This window comes from Protopterus annectens, chromosome 17.part0, assembly GCF_019279795.1.
Source record: "Protopterus annectens isolate FY-2018-M chromosome 17.part0, PAN1.0, whole genome shotgun sequence".
NCBI lineage: Eukaryota > Metazoa > Chordata > Ceratodontiformes > Protopteridae > Protopterus > Protopterus annectens.
Window position 1 is genome coordinate 648,424,584 of NC_056751.1, and position 21,970 is coordinate 648,446,553.

Genomic DNA, 21,970 nt, shown 5'->3' on the forward strand with positions numbered 1-21,970 from the left:
TGCTGATTATTATATTAGATGGAGCACAAGGTTAGCTACCCTAGTACTTACCTAGGTATCTATGTCTCCATGCTGATTATTATATTAGATGGAGCACAAGGTTAGCTACCCTAGTACTTACCTAGGTATCTATGTCTCCATGCTGATTATTATATTAGATGGAGCACAAGGTTAGCTACCCTAGTACTTACCTAGGTATCTATGTCTCCATGCTGATTATTATATTAGATGGAAAATAGGTATCTATGTGTCCATGCTGCTTATTATATTAGATAGACTTTCTAATCTGCTGTTGTATAGGCCTCTACAATGTTTTTCACGTGGGTAATACTGTGCATCTGTACTACTTACCTATACTGTAAGCTACTTCTTTACCTGCTATTAATTGTACTTGTTTTTCCAGGACTGAGACGGCAGTAGAGCAGAGATCCAGTTGGAGCAGTTTTCAGTCAACAAATGGAAAAAATAAATAAATAACATTACATCTGCATATGCATGTGTATATATGTATACGTGTGTATTTATGCTAACACTATAAACAAATGTACATATACACATAATATGCATGTTTGTATTTAAAGTCAGGTTTCTCCATTAGATAAATTCAGAAAATGTCCACTTAGATTAGAGAAGTTTTTAGATAGTCTGCATATATGATAGAAAGTTTTTTTTTTTTTTTGGTCTACATCTATTTTTGTGTTACCCTCACCACCCACCATCTGCTATGACCTTGTACCCTTCTCACTCTACAATAACTACCATGTCCTTTGAAAGGCAAACTTCCAATTAAACAGAGGTGCAGCTCACTCCTAGCTTCCCTTACCTATAAACTCAAACCTACAGACTGTCCCCTTTTTTTATCAGCAGATAAAAATGTACAACCTAAGATCACAGTCCAGCAATTTAAACTGACTGCATCAAACTGACCAGAGTCTCTCAACACTACCCCCCACCACATTTGGGAATCCTCCCACCAAAGACATGGTAACTACCCTCTTACCTAGCCTTCCACAGCCAAAAAAAAAAAAAAAAAAAGAATTGTGGAATGTTGTGTAAGTGCTCTATAACTGACAGCATGATATAAACCCATTCTCCTCCATGTAGTCTCTCTTTTCTCTCATACTACTCTGTTACTTTAACAATATCTCCCCCACTCCCCATCTTTTCTCTTCTTTCCCATTTTCCTTCCACTCTGTTAACCCTTCCCACGCTTCTATCCTCCCTACACCTTATTATACATACTACACACAGTGAATGGATATTGCGCGTACAGATTCTGATAATTACACAATGGGAGTCTTTCATTTTCAATGCTGAGAGCTGCATTTGGAATTTACTTCTGATTACTTACCTGTAAAATATGCTTCTTTATCACTGTGCTCACATCTTTTTGAAAATGCCACTTTATCCTTTGTCAACTGTACTCTCCTAAGTGAGCTAGAAAATCATTTATTGTGATCCGTGCTCTATCCTCTTCACCAGTTAGTAAATGAAAAGAAAAAAGTGGGATAGAAAGAAAGATATCCCTGAAAATATCTATCCTGATGTGACAGAAGGTGGTTCCCCTTTGCCAGTCCTTAATCCCCTAACGCACACTTCTGCAAACCAGTTAGACCCCTCTCACCTTCCACTAGGAGAGAAAGTCAGATAAGAAGCCGTCGCTCAATCTAACAATACATGGGTCAGCATTTAAGCCACTAAATGCACAGAGTCATCTCCTCCAGTGCCTGGGCCTACTATTGGAACACAAGTTGCTTTCCAGGCTCCAGCCATCTGTGTGTGGCCTTCAAACTTCTCTTCAGTAGCAATCTCAGTATTTATGTACTTTACTCTGATTTATGACAGTTGATTCACATATATTCTTCTAACTGTAACAGTAGTGGTACAGCTGTTTATCTTACACCAGTTTTTTTGTACATTTATAGGAGATGCATTCTCTTTTCACCAAGTATAAATCATTTAAAGGGAATCTTGCACTGAAGATACATGCCTGAGGAAAGCAAACATATTTAGTAACACTGAGCAAGATTTTTTTGAAAAATAATGCTGGTGAACTATAGTAATACAAATTAAAAAACAAAACAGCACTAGTTGTTGGGGGTTGGCATAATGGTTATGATATTTATCCCACAGACACAATAATGGTTATGATATTTATCCCACAGACACAATAATGGTTATGATGTTTACCCCGCAGACACAATAATGGTTATGATGTTTACCCCGCAGACACAATAATGGTTATGATGTTTACCCCGCAGACACAATAATGGCTATGATGTTTACCCCATAGACACAACAATGGTTATGATGTTTACCCCACAGACAAAATAATGGTTATGATGTTTACCCCATAGACACAATAATGGTTATGATGTTTACCCCATAGACACAATAATGGTTATGATGTTTACCCCACAGACACAATAATGGTTATGATGTTTACCCCACAGACACAATAATGGTTATGATGTTTACCCCACAGACACAATAATGGTTATGATGTTTACCCCATAGACACAACAATGGTTATAATGTTTACCCCACAGACAAAATAATGGTTATGATGTTTACCCCACAGACACAATAATGGTTATGATGTTTACCCCACAGACACAATAATGGTTATGATATTTACCCCATAGACACAATAATGGTTATGATATTTACCCCATAGACACAATAATGGTTATGATGTTTACCCCACAGACAAAATAATGGTTATGATGTTTACCCCACAGACAAAATAATGGTTATGATGTTTACCCCACAGACACAATAATGGTTATGATGTTTACCCCACAGACACAATAATGGTTATGATGTTTACCCCATAGACACAATAACAGTTATGATGTTTACCCCATAGACACAATAATGGTTATGATGTTTACCCCATAGACACAATAATGGTTATGATGTTTACCCCATAGACACAATAATGGTTATGATGTTTACCCCATAGACACAATAATGGTTATGATATTTACCCCATAGACACAATAATGGTTATGATGTTTACCCCACAGACACAACAATGGTTATGATGTTTACCCCACAGACACAATAATGGTTATGATGTTTACCCCACAGACACAATAATGGTTATGATGTTTACCCCACAGACACAATAATGGTTATGATGTTTACCCCACAGACACAATAATGGTTATGATATTTACCCCATAGACACAATAATGGTTATGATATTTATCCCACAGACACAATAATGGTTATGATATTTACCCCATAGACACAATAATGGTTATGATATTTACCCCACAGACACAATAATGGTTATGATATTTACCCCACAGACACAATAATGGTTATGATATTTACCCCACAGACACAATAATGGTTATGATGTTTACCCCACAGACACAATAATGGTTATGATGTTTACCCCACAGACACAATAATGGTTATGATGTTTACCCCACAGACACAAAGTACAGCGTTTGATTCTCATCTTTGAAAGGAAAATTGGCTAGATTTAAAATGACCCCCAAAGGCAGCTAGGCTAGTCTTAACTTTGGTACTGCATCATGTAGTGATGCCTCAGGTCACAAAGGGTCTCCTCATGGAAAAAAATGCAGGGAACTCTGCTTACCCCCTCAGTAATAAGGAGCTGGGTGCCAGAAACTGGGTCCTGTCCAGCAGAACCAAACCTGACTGACATCTAGCGAACACTGGAGAGTTCTTCATTAAAGGCCTCAGCAGCATGGGAGGACAGAGGGAGCTGGAAAAAATAGTTCAAAATCTCATGCCTGGGAGATCTGTCTAAAACTGAAAGCAGATCATCCAGTTTTCTAGCACTCATCTCAGGGCTGTTTCTTCTTTTTTTCATGGGAGTTTGACAGGACTATAAGAAACCATAGCAGGTGCAAACCACTGACTGCTTGTGTTGCTCTAAATATTTCCTTAAGGAGTCGGAGCTATGCCTAATTGCAAGTAAGGACACTGGGGATAAGTGGGAATGTTGCGTTACAGATTAAGGCGGAAGCAGCGAAGAGTGGAAATCGCAGCTGGGGGGGGTCAGTTTTCTACACTCAAAACAGACATTAGATGATTTGTCTCTTATCTATACAAATTTTCCTCAATAGGATACTTGGCTTTAGCATTCTTGTGGCTTGATCAATGCATTGTAAGACACGGATGCATTGGACTCCGATGGTGAAAAAAAAAACTGAAAACGGTAAGGTCTGAATATGCCTTGTACCCAGAATTCTTGACATTGGAGGGATGGCAATCAGCAGGTCCTGAAGGAAGGTAAAAGCCTCTGGTATTCAGGCTCGCCTCAGACTTCTGCCAAGTATTACGGTCATCAAATGTTCTAAATACCTTTTTGGCGAGCACAAAAAAACAGTGCCGCAAGTCTGCCCAGAAAACTAATTTAGTACACAGACTATACGGATATCCACATGGACAAAATAACAATCTTATTAAAGCCTTGTGAAAATGTGGCCTCAATTTTTTATAATTCAGTCATTTCTTCCAACAACCTCAGATGCAACCTTGTGAATTTAGTAATAAAAAAAATGTTTGCTCAAAACTACATAGAGTTTCAAACAGAACTTCAAATACGTCACTCTTTGTCTTGCAAACTTAGATTATGGAACAAGTTAACATCTGCCAGTAAATACTAAAAAAGAAAGCGGTCACAAGTTGATACAGTTTATATTTAGTGGAGACAGAAGCTTCAAGCACTATGACCACAGGGGTAATAAAAGAGGAAGAACATAAAGAGCCTAGACCAGCTAAAGGGACCACAATCATCTGTTATTATTTCAGAAAACCAACCAAAAGAGATACAAATCAGGACAACTATATCTAAAAATTCAGGTTTCATAGAATATAGCTTTATGTAAATGTTCCTTTCTCATGCTGTAAATGAAGCAGCTGTGAGAATAAATGTGTGCATCCCTCTTGGTTAACAAATGCCAAATGCTATAAAGTAATAAAGCAAATATTATGCAGAATGCAAGGGTAAAGTAAGTACAGAAGCATTAATTTTAACTGTTCTTAAATGAAAATATTACATGGTAAAAGCACCTGTTTAGATCTGCATTTGTCTTCCCACTGCTGTTTCTCTACCTGCATGTGTTCAACAGTGCCCTTCAGTCTAGTGAGTCTGGCCGTTAGAGTCTGGTAACAGACATGGAGAGAGTAAGAGATAGAAAGCTAGAAAGAAAGAAAGCCAAAGTGATAGGCCAGAAACACCAGAAAACGGTCGGAAATGCACAGATATAAAATAAGTGTTATGAGTTCTGTCTATTACATATGTTGTAACATGGTTAAAGCACACTGATCTTAAAACTGCATTATCCATGTACTTTGTAACTGTTTAAACACACTTTGTAAAACTTGGTTACTTCTGAAAAAACAGAGTTATGTATTTCAACATGCCTTTCTGTAAAAGCAGAAACTGACAAGCAATACTTCTCGTACCATTATGTACACCGCTAGCTAAAAGAAAGAAAAAAAAACAGATTTATACTTTTAGTAACAGTTGTAGATTCATATTTAGAAAAGAAGGGATGTCACAAGTCATAAATTCAGTACAGAGTAATAGTTATACTGCTTTGAACATACTCCTCTCATTTTGCTTTTGTTACTAAAAAGCCTTCAGATCAAAGGCTCTGTATCCTGCTTTGATGGCACAACAATGCTGTCTCTCTGTAGAGCATCAAACTATACAAATTAGTGCACTAAGTACCATAACAATGTTTGATTGTGATATAAAGAAGTGCCTATTTACCTGGATGCATTTTGCTTTTTTCATTTCACTGGTCTTACCATTTTGGTCTTTACTAAGAAAGGAAGCTGACCAGCTATATGAAATTTGGTCGAGCACCTTACTGATCGATGTACACGCAAAACTGAGTGTACTTCAGCTGAAAACAAGAGCATAATTGATTGCATCTACACAAAACATATACACACTTCACTTAAGCTTACACAATACAGACGTACCACAACAGCTTACAGCAAACACATCAACATACTCCTAACCCCACACACCCAAAAAGCAACATTATCTTAATATCCCAAAATATTAGCAAGCAAGCCTGCAGTCATACACAGTCTGTCAAACACCACCATCAGCACAGGAGCAACCCCCCCCCCCCACACACACACACTCTGCAGATGATCTTGTACCACCCTTAGTTATACTATACTAAATTCATACTCTCTCACGCTTTCACACACACAGACACTAACCAAAATTCCTTATTGTAAATATTTGTGGTACCTTCAGCCACCTGCACTTAATGCAACATTCGCTCAGTTGACATTTCAACCACCTAGGATGCCACCTCTGTAGTTGACCAGCACAATGTTCGATCACTTGACTGTAACCCATATTTTAAAGCAAAACTGTCATTTAAGTCAGTGCATGTATATTTAAGATGTGTAAAGGTATAAAATCACATTTCTAACAAAATGTATCCTCCATTTTCTGCAAGGTCCTACACATACTCAGGCACAATGCTTTAATAATAAATATAAGAACTTACTTTTGTTGCTTTAAGTTTCCATTCATATTGGGACTTCTCATTCTGAAGTTCGTCTACTTTACTTTTAAGTGTTCGGAGCTCCACAAGTAATCCCTGTAAACCAAAAGACAATGTTCATGGAGGGCAGTGCATATATACCACTTAAGGTATCTATTACCTCTGTCAATATTACATTATAATTTTGATGTAATCGTGTATGCATGTGACATAATAAAAGAATCAAGTTATACAGATCTCATAGCAATAGAAGGTCTTCAGCAAGACAGCAGGCACAACATGAAAGAATGAAGCTGGTGGGTATAAACGTCACATCTTTCCTAATGTTGAGGATTACTTTTGACCTGATGACATTTGGAGGCACTAGCATGCCACGAAGACCAACTTCATTTTGGGCTTTCTTACATCCATACAGAAATGTGGGCGCATACATCATCCGGAAGGTATAAGCGCCTAGAAAACTTGAGATCCCCAGCAGGCCATGAGGACTGCACATTTACTAAACTGCAAGTCTAAAGTACAGCTTTAAGTCGGGGTTTGGTAATATACTTTCTGCTGCTGTAATTAGGGAAAGGAGAGCAGGTAATGTTACTTGTACTGATGAGGTCCAAATGTTACTTGTACTGATGAGGTCCAACTGTCAACACCAGATAATGGAAGTACAAAACAGAACAAAAACGTTCTGAGGTCCACCTCATGGTTGTACAAGGTAAAAATCTCAAAAGATTCCTTTAAGGTCACTTAGCTTGGACTGCAGCATGGGGAGGGATGGATTGCTGGAAATAATGCTGCACAATGGACTATGCATTCCAGAATACGCCATGCATTACGTGAACCACAACAAAATTTTCCAAGGGTATCCCTGTGAAGGGGAAGGAACTGAACTCCTTCAGATGACAAATCACTTGGATTTATCAATGTTTTTATGGAAGGAGAAGACATTTTGGTTTACTCCCTGTCTGTGGTCCTATAAAGACAGCTGCTCTATTACTGTGAGAATCTCTGTAACTGCTGTTCATTTACTTTGCCAGCAACTGTGTGAGAACCCTATGCATAAGGAAATACTGTCTGAATATAAAGAAATAATGCTTCTAACTTGAAATGTGAAATGTCTGCAGAGTCTACTGTATGACCACTTTGTGACAAACAAAATATACTGTGTGTGTACATGCATGTACAGATATAACTATTACATGCTATAAGAAATAGCTAAACTGCATGCTCTAAAGAAAGACCAAACTTATGACACTGATTTTAAAAGCAGTACCATAACAAATGCACTTTTTGATATTATTGCTTCAGATGTTTCCTGCCCTCATCGTTTGAGCCAAAGTCCTAAACTAAATTGCTTAGAATGTTTAAAAAATGCTAGTAATAAAATATCACAAACTGATTATGAAATCACACATCCGGATCTGAGCTGACAAATCATGTGAATGTAGGCCTCACACAATATCATAACTAGTACAAGAAAAAAAATGGCCAGATTAAGCCTATTACCTGAAAAGTCCACAACAAAATCTTAACTCCAAATATGCACAGACATGCAGTATAGTACTTAACTCAGCACATGTTATTCCCCCAAAAAGTGAAAATATGCCTCTGCTTCAAAATGACATACTCTTGTATCTCCAGTCTTTAGGAATGTATATGGCATGCATTACAATGGGAAGGTCAGGGGATTTACTTGTGTATCGTTCTCTTTAGTACAAGCAAAAGAAAACTAAGCAAGAATATAGAAGAGAGTCTAGTTTTATCTTGGGTAACCAAAACAGCAAAAAAAAACGATGGCAGCACCAGGAAATGACGTACAATAGCCCAGATTAAACAGAAATTAAATATGGAAGATAGTTCGTGGTTACATGTACATGTGGTTACAGAGCCATGGCCTCAAGCTAAATGCCAAAAAGTGTATAGTCATCCCCTTTGGCAAAAACAAAGTGCCCACAAATTACCACATAGGTGGTAATCCATTAAGTACAGAAGAAGTCATTAGGGACCTGGGGACCCAAGTTGATAGCAATCTCTCATTTGACAACCACGTGGCCAAAGTGGTTAGAAAAACATTTTATATAGTCCACCTAATCATGAAGGGATTCACATCTAGATTAGGGGAGGTCATCGTGCCTCTTTACTCATCCCTCATCAGGCCCATAATCGAGTACAATGCCCCTTTTGGGATGTACCTTACCAAACACCTGCAGCAACTGGAAAGACCCCAAAAGTACCTCACCAAGAGGATCAAAGGGCTCAAACAGATGCCATATGCTGCCCGGTTAAAGAAACTCCAGCTCTACTCAGTGGCATACCGCCTGCTCAGAGGTGACCTGTGCCTGACGTATAAGGCCATGTCCAACCCGGAATTAAGGGACATGCTGCACCTCAAAAAATCCAAATCCCATCGAGTTACATGCTCGAGAGACTTGAACCTCAGCACTGAAATAAATAGGACATGCTGGAGGGACAGATTCATAACCCAGAGGCTCCCTTCACTATGGAATAATATCCCAGTCCAGGTTAGGCAGAGTCCCTCATTGACTCTCTTCAAGTGGAATCTTGATGAGTGGATGGGAGATCATAGGTTTACCCCGGGTATCACTTCTGTGTCACTGTTAGACAGAGGCACAGTATACTAACCTCGAAAAAGGGCATAGCAAAATTAATTTAAAATGGGTGGCGAAAGCCAAACATACTCTGGCTAGGCTTATAAATGCCCTAGGGCAGATAGCCTAGTATGAACCTATGAACCTATGTACAAGAATTAAGACAGTATATATTAAGCAAACAAGAAACAATGCAACCATCAATAAGACAAAATGTTCCTAACCTTATAGAACATATAATATTACTAACGAATCAACCCATTACTGGAAAGGGATACTTATCATCTATTTATAAAACAAACAAAAAAATAAAAATGCATAATAATGACAAAATATGGAATTATTATAGATCAGTTAATGGACATGTGCCAAATGACAGAGATAAAAAACTAATTCTTCTCTCTCCAAAGCAGACATCACTTTCATTACATTGGAGACTTTTACATGGCAATTCATACACAGATCTTATGTAACCCCTCATAAAATGGAACTTATGTTTAAGAAAATATTGGCTGCTGGAGATGTGATTTATCAATAAAAGCAGACTGGCAACATATGTTCTACTTAATGTCATTTGATTAAACCATATTGGGATAAAATAAATTATTTTCTGCAAATGGTATTCAATGATAAATTCCAGATTTCCAAATCTATTATTTTGTTTAATGCACCTGTACCCGACTGTGTGCCAAGAACAAAATATGTAATCTTATGGACTCTCCTAGCTATTGCAAGGAAGAACATTACATCAAACTGGAAATCCAAAGCTCCTCCAACTTTTAAGCAATTCATGAATATGGTGTCAGCAATATCGCAATTGGAAATGAACACTATTAAAGGAAGAACTGAAAGAACTACATCATTATACGTAGCATGGCAAAAAGTAACTGAAATACTGGAGAATAATGACTGCAGCAGATTATAATCAGGAAACAATTGTATAGAAAGCCAATTATATGTCAACAGTAGACACCCTTGTAAATACTTTATTTTGCTTTTAATGTTTGATATCTGTTAGAGGTTTTAGCCTACCTTTTTAAATAATTTGTAAATACTTCATTGTCATAAATAACCTGCATTCATGTTTTCTTGTTTTTGGAAATGAATAAAAATATTTAAAAAAAAAAAGATTTAATCCACAAGTTCAAGACAATATTTCAAGTAAAATACAACCCAAAAGTAAGTGCTTTCGTCTCCTGCAATGGAGACTTCTTCAGACTAATGGCTTACACTTAAACAAAACCTTTTTAAATACTAAAATAGTAGTCAACTAAACTTAATTGACAATTGATCATTAAAAGCTGAATTAGCAGTTTTAAAACAACAGTCAGCCTAATGCTGACAAATACATCTAACTAAAATCCCAAATGCTTCAGTCCCTTCCTTTTTAAATACATAATAAATTCTTCTCTGTTATTAAGTCCTGGGGGAAAACATGCATTCAATCTAACCTGCCAGCAGTATTCCAACCACTCTAATTCATCTTCTACATTAATACTTTTAACATTAGGATGCACTGAATCTATTACCAAACACTTAAAATTAATTTTACATCTATTTTCCACATAATGCTTACCCATAGCATTTTTTACATCACCCTTACCAATAGCATAGTGGTGTTCATAGATTCTCCTATACAATTCTCTTTTTGTTTTGCCTATATAAAAGGAACTACATTCTACACATATTAATACATAAACAACATTTTTAGATCTACATGTGAATCTACCTGGGACTTCTACTAAAGTTTTCCCAAGTGTAATTTCATGACTTTTGATGTATAAATATTGACAATAATTACAAGTGAAGCACTTTACCATTCCTTTCCTTTCTTCCAAAGCCTTATTTTTATTTAACTTCTTTTGAAAAAAGTCTTTAAAATTTTTTGCTCTTTTTTGTACAAATTTTGGTTCATCTCCTAATTTCTTTATAATTTCACTATTTCCTTTTAATATTCCCCAATTCCTTCTAATTATACTTTTAATAGTATTAGAATCAGTACTATTATGTAATGCTAAAGCTGTGGTAAAATCTACAGAGATTTTCTCCTTTGGTTTATCTACAATTATGGTAAAGATGAGATTACTCAAGTTTGTAGTGAGGTGACCAATGAGAGGATGGATCTAGCCCACCCTTACTATAGCAATAGACCCAAACATAGGAAAATGGAATCTACACTAGACCATGTACCGCTAGTTCTTACATATATCCAAAATATTTCTAACGTACAACAGATTGTTAAACGGAATTGGTCTATACTTCTTACAGTCCCTGAAACTATAGCTATAGTGGGCGTCAGCCTACTTTTATATACAAGAACAAGAAGAACTTGAAACAGCTGTTATGTAATGGAAATGCTAATATGACATTATCCCGTTTGAACACTTTAAATGGGACACGTAAATGTAGGAAATGTGCCCATTGCCAATATAAAGACAAGTCTAGATTTTTTAGAAACCCTGACAAGGAAACTTTGAGAATTGAGAAGCCAAGCTGATTGTAATACAAAAAATGTTATATATTGCGCACATTGTATATGTTGCTTTAAGTTTTATATAGGCAAAACAAACAGACATCTTAGAGAACGCATTAGAGATCATATATATATTGTGCTAACAAAGGCTTAGAATATAGTGCTTTAGCTAAGCACACTTTAAAAGAAGGATCACAACATACATTTCTATTTCAAGTATTACAAGTGGTGGATGAGAATATAAGAATGGCTGATATAGTTAATAGAACGGAAACTTTAGAATTACAATGGACTTTACGCTTGGGTTCCCATAGGGGACACGGTCTGAATGACAGTGTCCCATTGAAACCCGTTTTGAAATCTAGAAGGGTTAATAAATGTAAGAAAGGCTTATAATATTAATAGCTGAAATGTAATTATATTACATATAATCCACAGCATATTGAGAGTTATATCTATACACACACATATAAATATATATATATATATATATATATATATATATATATATATACACACACACACTTTTTTTTTTTCATATTTTCGTATTCTTTGTATTTTAACTATAGTCTGTATTTATATTCATGCATGTTGCATTTATATAGGCATCTACAGGCACATATATTTTATAAATATAGGTTATTATTTTATCTGTTAAACATTTAAATTCATGTCTTATAGTATTATCTACTCATTTATATATGTATGCAGAATATGCTGTAAGGAGATTTGTTTGAAAGTTATGTCGTTGTAGGCATTATACGTATAGCTTACACTATGAAATAGCCTACTTTGTCATTAAATTGTAATTGACAGACTAGCTAGCTTCTGAATGGTTGTTTCAAAATTTTGAAATCTTGAAATGCTATGTAAATACCTTTATCAGCTGTTATTCTTGGTTTGATGAAGCAATATTAAGTTACTGTGAAAGCGCTTACCGTTGTAAAACATTGGAATAAAATTCAGTTATTTTTACTCTACTGGATTTATTATCGGAACGTGTTTCCTTCATTTTGGACTTTCTTATATATTTTAATTATTTATTTAATTTTGTGTGAGTGAGTGTGTGTGTGTGTGTGTGTGTGTGTGTGTGTGTGTGTGTGTGTGTGTGTGTGTGTGTGTGTGAGAGAGAGAGACACAATGAGCATGCTCATAATCATCCACAAACTCGAAAGAAGTAGCAGAGGAAATTGTTTGGTCATTGCGAAATGATACCTAGTGGAATTAATGTCTTCAATCTTTTCAAACGCATTTCACAGGAAAGTGTTCTGGTACAGAAGGTGTTTTACATCACATCACCTTAAGTGTACACTGTTGGAGATTTTTTGTGTTTTTTTGCATTTAAAGTTTGCAGAACAAACACCATGATTAGTGTTGCAACTGCAGAATTATCTAGCTTTGTGGAAATCATCACTGTAAAGCAGTGTCCATACCTTTCAACCTCTTAAAGCAAAAAATCTGGACAAAGCCATAAATAAAAGTGGGACAAAGGCCCAAAAATAGGGACAGTTTTTAAATTGCTCTTATAAACTTAGAACAACAGGTTGTACATTTTCTGAAGTGTATGAAGTCTGAAACTCAAATGTCTGTCATTTGCTAATGTCAGTCTTTAATGATTTGCTACTAATTTCTGGGCGGCCACGGTGGCGCAGTGGTTAGCATTGTTGCCTCACAGCAAGAGGTTCTCTGGTTCGTTTCTCAATTGGGGTGCCTTCTGTGTGGAGTCTGCATGTCCTCCCTGTGGTCGTGTGGGTTTCCTCCAGGTGTTCCGGTTTCCTCCCACATCCCAAAGACATGCAGTAGGTGGACTGGACACTCTAAATAGGCCCTAGTTGTGAGTGTGTGTGTGCCTTCTGTGGAAGGTTGGGCGCCGGGCTGGCAACTCGACACTGTAAAACTCCACTGCCAATCATGAGTGGACAGATGATCCGCTGTGGCGACCCCTAACCGGGAAAAAGCCGAAAGAAGAAGAATGATTTGCTACTAATTTCTAGAAAAAAAATACAATTTTATGAAAAATGGACCAAAAATATGAGGAAAAAATCTGGACATTCTGCAAAAATCTGTACAGTTGAGAGGTATGGCCCACTGTCCATATAACTGTAAATATTTTAACAGGGGAAGGAGTGTTTAATTAAAATATGCTGTCAGGTTTTCTATACAACTAAAACCAGGGCATAGAAAAAAACGATCAGGCTTTACAACTGCCAGCAACACTGATAAGAAGCTGTGGCTAAAACTTTGTTAGTGCTCATCAGGCCAGTTACACAAGGACCTACTGGAGGACTGTAGCAGTGAGCTAAGGTACCAGGCTAAAAGAAACAAGCATTCTGTTTACTGCTGGCATGGAGAATTCCAGATCTGAATTTACGAGATATCCTGGTGTCAATGAAGATAGTAGCTGTGACACTTATTGAATAGATGGTCAAGTTGTTGGGGTGGGGAAAGCAGTTTGGTAAGACCATAGTAAATAAATTTTGTATGGCTACAAAGCTATTCTGGAACACTATTTTGTGACTTTGAGAGGACATGAGTAAAGTTATTCTCAGTAAGGACAGAGAACTGGAGAAATGCTGACCTTTGGAGGAATACCACGGGGGATGAAGAAGACACCTTTGATGAACTCCTCAATGTGGTGGACATGCCCACCTTTGAGGAGGAACTGCTGGGCCTGGGATTACCTTCTGCAAATTTTAAACAATTGTAAGGTAGAAATCACAGTTGTGTAGTTGTGACGACACTGAAAAAAAAAGTAGCACTGGTACTGGATAATGTTTAGGTTTTGAGGTTAACTCACCTTTTCAATAATGCAAGTAAGACACTGAGAGCACACATGGACTGGCAATCCTGAGTGCTGGTTATCATTTTCAAACTAGAACAAAGATGTATATTTGTTTTACAGGGGCATCACACAGAGTCTTTCTTGGGAAAGCCTATTGGACAGTGCAGGAAAGTACACTCGAACAGTCAAGCCACTGGCTCTGGGAGAGCAATGCAGACCACGTCTTACCACGGAAGAGTGGGAGGAGCAATCATATTCTGTCTTAACCACATAAGAGTGGGAGGGGAATGCATATTCTGTCTTAGCCACATAAGAGTGGGAGAGGCAATGCACATTCTGTCTTGGCTATGGAACAGCAGGAGGGACAATTCATATCCTTTCCTGGTCATGGAACAGTGACGCCTTTTCATCCTTGCACAAGTTTTGGGAGTTTCACAGAATCATTTTTTGTATATTACCCAAATGTCTTACAACCCGCGGTGGTGGTGCTGCGGTAGCATTGTCACCTCACAGTAAGACGCTGTCCGGTTCGATTCTCAGCTAGAGTGTCTTCTGCGTTGAGACATGTGTGAATGGGCATACCTTTGTTGAAGGTTGTGCATCAGGCCTGGCAAGCCGTTACGTAAAAATCAATTGCCAATCATTAGCGGACTGGAGTTCAGCTGTGGCGACCCCTAACCGGGAAAAGCCGAAAGACACAAACAAACCCAAATGTCTTACAAGAGCTGATACAACAGTAAGGGGGGTTGGGACTGCAGCTTGCGTGCCACCCAAGCCAAGTTATTTGTGCACTGAAAGTATGTTTACAGTCTCAGCATTAATTCAGATATAATCAAGGTGAACACAGGACTCATTCTGATCTTAAAGTTCAACTTCAGGATTTTAAGATGCAGCTCAGGTCTGGAGAGTATACAGTCTGGAGATATGAGGAGCACAAAATGTTGCCCTTTAAGACATTATTTATAAGTAAATAAGTAAAATGATCTAAACTATTCATTGAATTGGTTTACTGCTGAATATAAAGCAGATGCGAGGTGCATAAGCACTTACAAATCAGAAGGCAAGAGTCTCTACAAAAAAAAATGGATTGTTCTCTGCTAGTGAAGGCAAGCAGTGCTCCAAGGTGGAAGAGTTTAAGCATTCTGGGATCTTGTCTATAAGAGTTGGCAGAGAGTCACAGCAGAAAATCCACAGTAGCAGCAACTATGCTTTGGGCATGGTATTTGATTTGTATGGTGAAGTGAGTCATAGAATGAAGCTCTCAATTTACAGGTCAGTCCGTTTCCCCTCATTCCAAGCTTTGGATACTGACTGAAAGGGTAAGCTCTTAGATACGAGTGCTGGAAATCAGACATCTCCACAGGACTTCTAGGTTCACACTACACAACTGAGTAAGAAGATAAACAATCCATTAGGAAAATAGAATACAGTCACCGCTCCCCTCCCCAGTTTAGATACAATGTGGGATTCTCACCAACAAAACATGCTAAGGACATCCTACTGGGGAAGAGGTCCTACATCAATCCCAGGGCACACTAAAATGATTATATTAAGAGACATACCCCTACAGGGAAGTAGTCCTAAGGCAGATGCAGTGCATATGAGAGAAGCTATATTGCTAGTTTTACATGTGAATGCTTACAGAGGTTTCAGGAATAATATGAATTATTGTTCAGGAAAGATCCTACTACAACAACAGTGCAACTCACAGGACAAATAACCGAGTAAAATGGATGCATACTACTGTCTGTATTTACTGGTGTGTATGGCTGCAGCAACATACAAAACTCTGGTTACCTAGCATAAAAATGTATGTATATACATAGGCTGAGGCATAATTCTGCATTTAAGGGAACAGCTGAGAAACGCACTTTCCAATTGGCAAAGAGAAGGTGTTTAAAATGCACTCAACACACACCTGAGATAAGTCTCCCCCCCCCCAAAACAAAAATGACTGCATACAGTCCAAATTATGTCACATCTTAAGTGAAATAACACATGCTGTGCTGTTTATTTATTCAATAATAGTAATTTTAAGAAAAGTGGCTTCAATGAAATCACATAATCCCAATTAAATATAAGGGAGGCAGTAAGACTGCCTGCAGTACATCAAATACAACAGAAACAATTTAATCATTCCATGGAAAGTCAATACAATAGGAAACGTTTTGTTTCCAGCACAGGCAAGGAACAGAGGGAGTAAGTAACTTGCTAATGCCATTTGTACCACATTTTCAAGACAGAACATTGAGCTCTATGCTTTAGCTTATTATGCTAACCTCAGAACTGGCCATCTTGTTAGTCTTAATTTTTTTCTGTGTTTTAAACTCTTGTGGAGTACAATAATCAGCAAGACATGTTAATGGGAAGTTTGTTTCAGTGCCTTCCTTGTTTCAAAAAGCTAAAAGACTCCATTGTTTTCACCAGCAACATTATGCAGTTCTTAACTTATGTCAGTAGGGGGAACCATTATATAGCTGGTGGAGCTTATGCATTTACATTACGCTTGTGCATTTACATGCAACTACCATTAATTGTGATATGTATTTCACAGCTGCTGATTAAAAACCTTTTAATATGCATCCAGTTAAGCATGTAGCATAATACTGCAATCAAGCCACTCCAACCTGTCCTTAATATTTAGTAAAAACTAAAAGAAAAATCTAGCCAGGCTAAACTTTCAGTGTGTGATTTCTTGAAAGCTCTTGCATTTCTTTTAGTTTTTCTTTTAGTTATTGATTGCTTTTTCCTGTGTGACCTTGGTATTCACTGTTTTGGGTCCTTAATATTTAGGGAATCCCTTGCTTTGTCTCATATAGATAGAGATATGTTTTTTTCTAGTCTTTGGTCCAGGTTCTATAGCTATACAACTGAAATTGAAGTTGTAACCTTGAAAAGAGTGTATCATACAGATCTGATTTAGATTCCCACAATCTCAAGATTCTATACATCACATAATCAATTAGTGCTCCACAATGGAGTAGAGACAGAAAGTATATTCACTTTTTTACACTTACCAAAATAACACACATTTATGGAAAATGAGCTGTAAAATGACATTTACATATAATTTTGTCACCCTTTTGCTACCTTATATGAGACCCATATTTTCATAGCATTATTTTATTTAGAATCCATATGCCATAATCAATCTAGAACGTGACTGCAGATACAGACTACTTCCTCATACAGACTGCTTATTATCCTTGTTCCAAACTCAAGATGCACTCCATTTCTTGAGTGTCTAATTTTGCCTACCACTGCGGTGGTGGTGCTGCGGTAGCGTTTTCACCTCACAGTAAGACATCCTGTTTGACTCTCAGCTAGAGCGTCTTCTGTGTGGAAACATGCGTGAATGGGCGTACATTTGTTGAAGGTTGTGCGTCAGGGCTGGCAACTCGGCACGTAAAAAATCTACTGCCAATCATTAGCTGACCGGAGTTCTGCTGTGGAGACCCCTAACCGGGAAAAGCCGAAAGACACAACAACTGACTAGTACGGTTTTACAATTGTTGCAAATATTCTTTCTATACAGTGCATAACTTCAAATTACCTTTAATAAAGGCTGCCATTCAACTCCTGTGTCCTCTGTGTTAAAAGAGAAGTAACTTACCATATTTCCACACTGACGTCTCCCTATCTCCCACTTCGCTAACGCATGGTGCATGCATCTTGGCGTTGCTAATTCCTGTGAAGTATTCTCATAACTTTGCATCTTCTCCACTTTCTAAAAGGTACTGATATTAAATTTCCATTAATTCCAATTAATATCCAATTTATATCTCTGATGGCTTACTGGTTAACTGCTGTGACTGTGCTGTGATCTCTGCCACTAAAAATGTAAAAAACTTTATAGCTATTTATCATTTAACATCCCCTACTCATTGGGATAAACTTGTGTACAACTCCTGTGCAAGGCTTTACAGATATGCACCAACTTTGTAACATTTAACATGGTATAAATACAAAATAAAATAAAAAAGTAACACCATGAAGAAGTGTGACATAAGGGATGAACCCCATCATGCTACACTTAAAAGATTCACAGAGCTGAAAACCTTGAACTCCATTACGCCTAACACAGCACTTCAGATGCTATTCTAAGATGCATGTTCCATTATGAAGCAAATCAGGCTACTAGCTTTCCATAAGGCAATGTACATTTTGGGAAAGACTATGTATACTTTGGGAAAGAAAGTAATTCTTTAAAAAAAATAAAGATCAGCTGGTAGAAGTGCAGCTGCATGGGGAAGGGGAGTCGCACAACAAAGAGCACGTTCAAAGACATGACTGATAACACTCCACCCCAACAATTTTAATAATAAACAAAAGACTTCATCAGCTAGATAGCAGAAGGGGGGGTCACACAGGTGGGATGGGTCCAGTGCATCTTGTCTTCCAACATAACTCATTACAGCTGGTACACTGTCACTCATACACTACTTTCAAAAATCATCATCACTAGAATTATTTAGCTTAGCACATCAGAATGCCTGCTTGTACACCAGTATATTCTGTACTACAAGTCCCTTAACACACACATCTACACAGTGATAACAGAGGTCAGACCTTTGTTAATCTACTGGTGTTATTGGTGCACAGCAGAAATCATTGTAAGGGCCCTGGGTCAATTTGTACCACCTAACATTTATTACTGAATCCCACTCCATCCCATTCCTAACTCCTTGCAAAAATGTGATCTCCAGAACAGAGAAAAAAATCTGTGCAAAGTATTCAAAGACAACTACACAACATAACTTTCTGCAAAGCACAGTACTGTACAAAATACATTGCATATGCTATCAGCGGTGTTTTTTTTAATGAATAGTTAATGTCTCCTTTACTTAAAGTTCTACCACACTCATCACCAGTTCCTCATTTCGTCCATTTATGACCACCCCTCATTATGCATTTTTTCAGTGTGGCTCTTCTGAAGGTACACAGCTCCAAGTTCCAGCAGTACTTCTAGGCATTTCACCTTCACACTAATGTTCTTTCATTCTTATTTAATTTTATATATTTAAAACTATTTTAAAAATAATACATATGCATCAACAATGCAAGCATAAATACACCTGCAGAACAGGACCACTTAAAACCACTAAAGAAAAGATAAACCATAACATGGCAGCATAGAGATTTGCCTTGAGATTCAGACACACTGTTCTGAGCCTACTACTGTTAGTTTTAGAAGAATTTTCTAATAAAATCATGGCACACTTGTACATTTTTTTTACTTCTTCAAAATCATTCACTTTATAGGTTTGTAACATATTATTGTGATGTCATGCTCACCTTTTTGAACAGATGATACTCACATGGACTTTGTGAAACTTTGCTAGGGTATGGAGTTTTCACCACATCTCTCCTTTTTTAAGGTAATGCTCACTCATTCACACACTTGGTTTTTGCTTCTCCTGGGGAGGGTCACAGTGATGGCAGACTCAAAAGGGCATCATTCTAGTGTTACATACTGCACATCAGTAATGGGAATCTCCAATTCTTCCCAGGACATCTAGGAAGTACAATGCCTCAGTATGAGCTTGGTCTGCCCTGAGGCATGCTTCTAGTTAGCCCTACATGGAATAATCCAGTAGAAGCAGCCCAAGTGGACTCCTTAAAAAATATCCAAGGTATCTCAAATGGCTCCCCTCAATCTAAACCAGCAGCACCTGTACTCCACTGTTACAGAGTATACCCGGTGACCCTGAAACACCAGCCATCTGTCTCGTCTTTAAGAATGCACCCAGTGACCCTGAATCACCATGGAATCAAATCCAGATTATGCTTAGTGGCTCTGAACAATGAGCAACTCCCGTAATCCAGTGTCATCTCAGATCACCAGTTCCTCATCTTTTCACTCTGACTACAACATGTGACCCAGAACCATTCTCATATGTAATCCAGTATCATCTCAGACCACCAGCTCCTTAGCTTTTTGTTCAGACTGTGTATGCCATGTGACCCCAAACCATCCACAGCTATAATCCAGTGACACTGCAGACCACCAGCTCATCTTTTCATCCAGATGCCTTGCGATTCCTGAAACATCCACATCTGTAATCCAGTATCATCTCAGACCACCAGCTCCTTAGCTTGTCATTCAGACTACAACCAATGACCCTGCAGACAAATTCATTTCCATGCCTTTTATTCACTGCCTCATTCTTTCCGTTACTACCTACAATTCATGACTACTGGTCATGATGTGGACTTGGAACAACCACAAAGAGAAAACATTACCAGAGTGATCTGTTCCCTGTTTGCTACTAGTGAGATCGGGCCTACAATACATGACTACTGGTCAGGATGTGGACTTGGAACAACCACAAAGAGAAAACGTTATCAAAGTCATCCATTCCCTGTTTGCTACTAGTGAGACCGGGCCTACAATTCATGACTACTGGTCAGGATGTGGACTTGGAACAACCACAAAGAGAAAACGTTACCAAAGTCATCCATTCCCTGTTTGCTACTAGTGAGACCGGGCCTACAATTCATGACTACTGGTCACGATGTGGACTTGGAATAACCACAAAGAGAAAACATTACCAGAGTCATCTGTTCCCTGTTTGCTACTAGTGAGACCGGGGCAATGCCTGGAGGACAACAGCCACCACCCCAATCTGAATTTCACGCTCATGCCATCCGCATTTTTAGTTTGCTTCATGTATAACAGTAAAGTAATTTTTCCTCTTCCTTTAAGGGAAGCTCTCTTTACCCAAACCTCCACTAGTCAGACCTCTGAAGACAGCAGTCCCTGCCATCTGTAAAGGATTCATGGCTTCAAATTTTTAGGCATCTATTCTTATTCCTGCTGCCTCACACTAACCACTTAAATTGTGTGTGTGTGTTAGAGCTCGCCGTCAGACAAAGCCAAAAGGATAATCTGCAGATAACAAAAACGACAACTCAAGTCCCTAAGGACCCTATGAATATAACCACATCCGAAAAGACTGAGGGCAAACAACTTTACTGGACAAAAGATCAAGAATGAAAATACCAACTGCTCTCCATGAAACGTGTAGTACCACTGGATTCATGTGCAATGACACAGTTTAACAGATTTGGGCCGGGTATTGTATCGGATATCGCATGACCATACAAAGACCTTTAGTGGGCCCTGTATTGCCGCACATTTTGATTTCAGCAATTATCCCGACTGTTAGAAAACTCCAAAATTCCAAGGAAGCCTTGCAATGAATGTAAATACAGTTATTTTTATATTATGTAAATACCATAAATGTAGATGTTCGAGTGTTCACACTGCTGCAGTCATTACACTTGGGTTATCCTGCCGTCAGGCGGTCCTGCCGTCATCCCGAATTCCAAAGTCTTGGTCCGGCATCGGTTGCTGTCGCTTCTTCCCTGACGTCAATGCGCCAGGGGTATACAAGATGCATCAGACGCCATTTTCTTCAGTTTTTCTTGCCCCAGATGTCAGGTAGGCAATACATATTGCTAATCAAAAATACACAATAAAAACAATACCTTCAGTTACCAGCAAATACACCCCAAGGGTTGTATAGGATAGAAAGGTATAGATAAGTCTAGCTAGTTCAGAGGGGATGGAGGGAGGGTAACCTGGACTGCA

General features: G+C 38.0%; 1 protein-coding gene across 1 annotated transcript in view; it reads right to left on the reverse strand.

Moving 5' to 3' along the window:
- PPFIBP2 (PPFIA binding protein 2) overlaps positions 1-21,970 on the reverse strand; it is a gene marked incomplete in the record, with an annotated part of 2,221,164 nt that overhangs the window by 550,399 nt on the left and 1,648,795 nt on the right. The window contains 2 exon segments of the mRNA XM_044058974.1: positions 5,056-5,184; positions 6,522-6,614. Of these exon segments, the coding sequence (XP_043914909.1) occupies positions 5,056-5,184; positions 6,522-6,614 (222 nt within the window).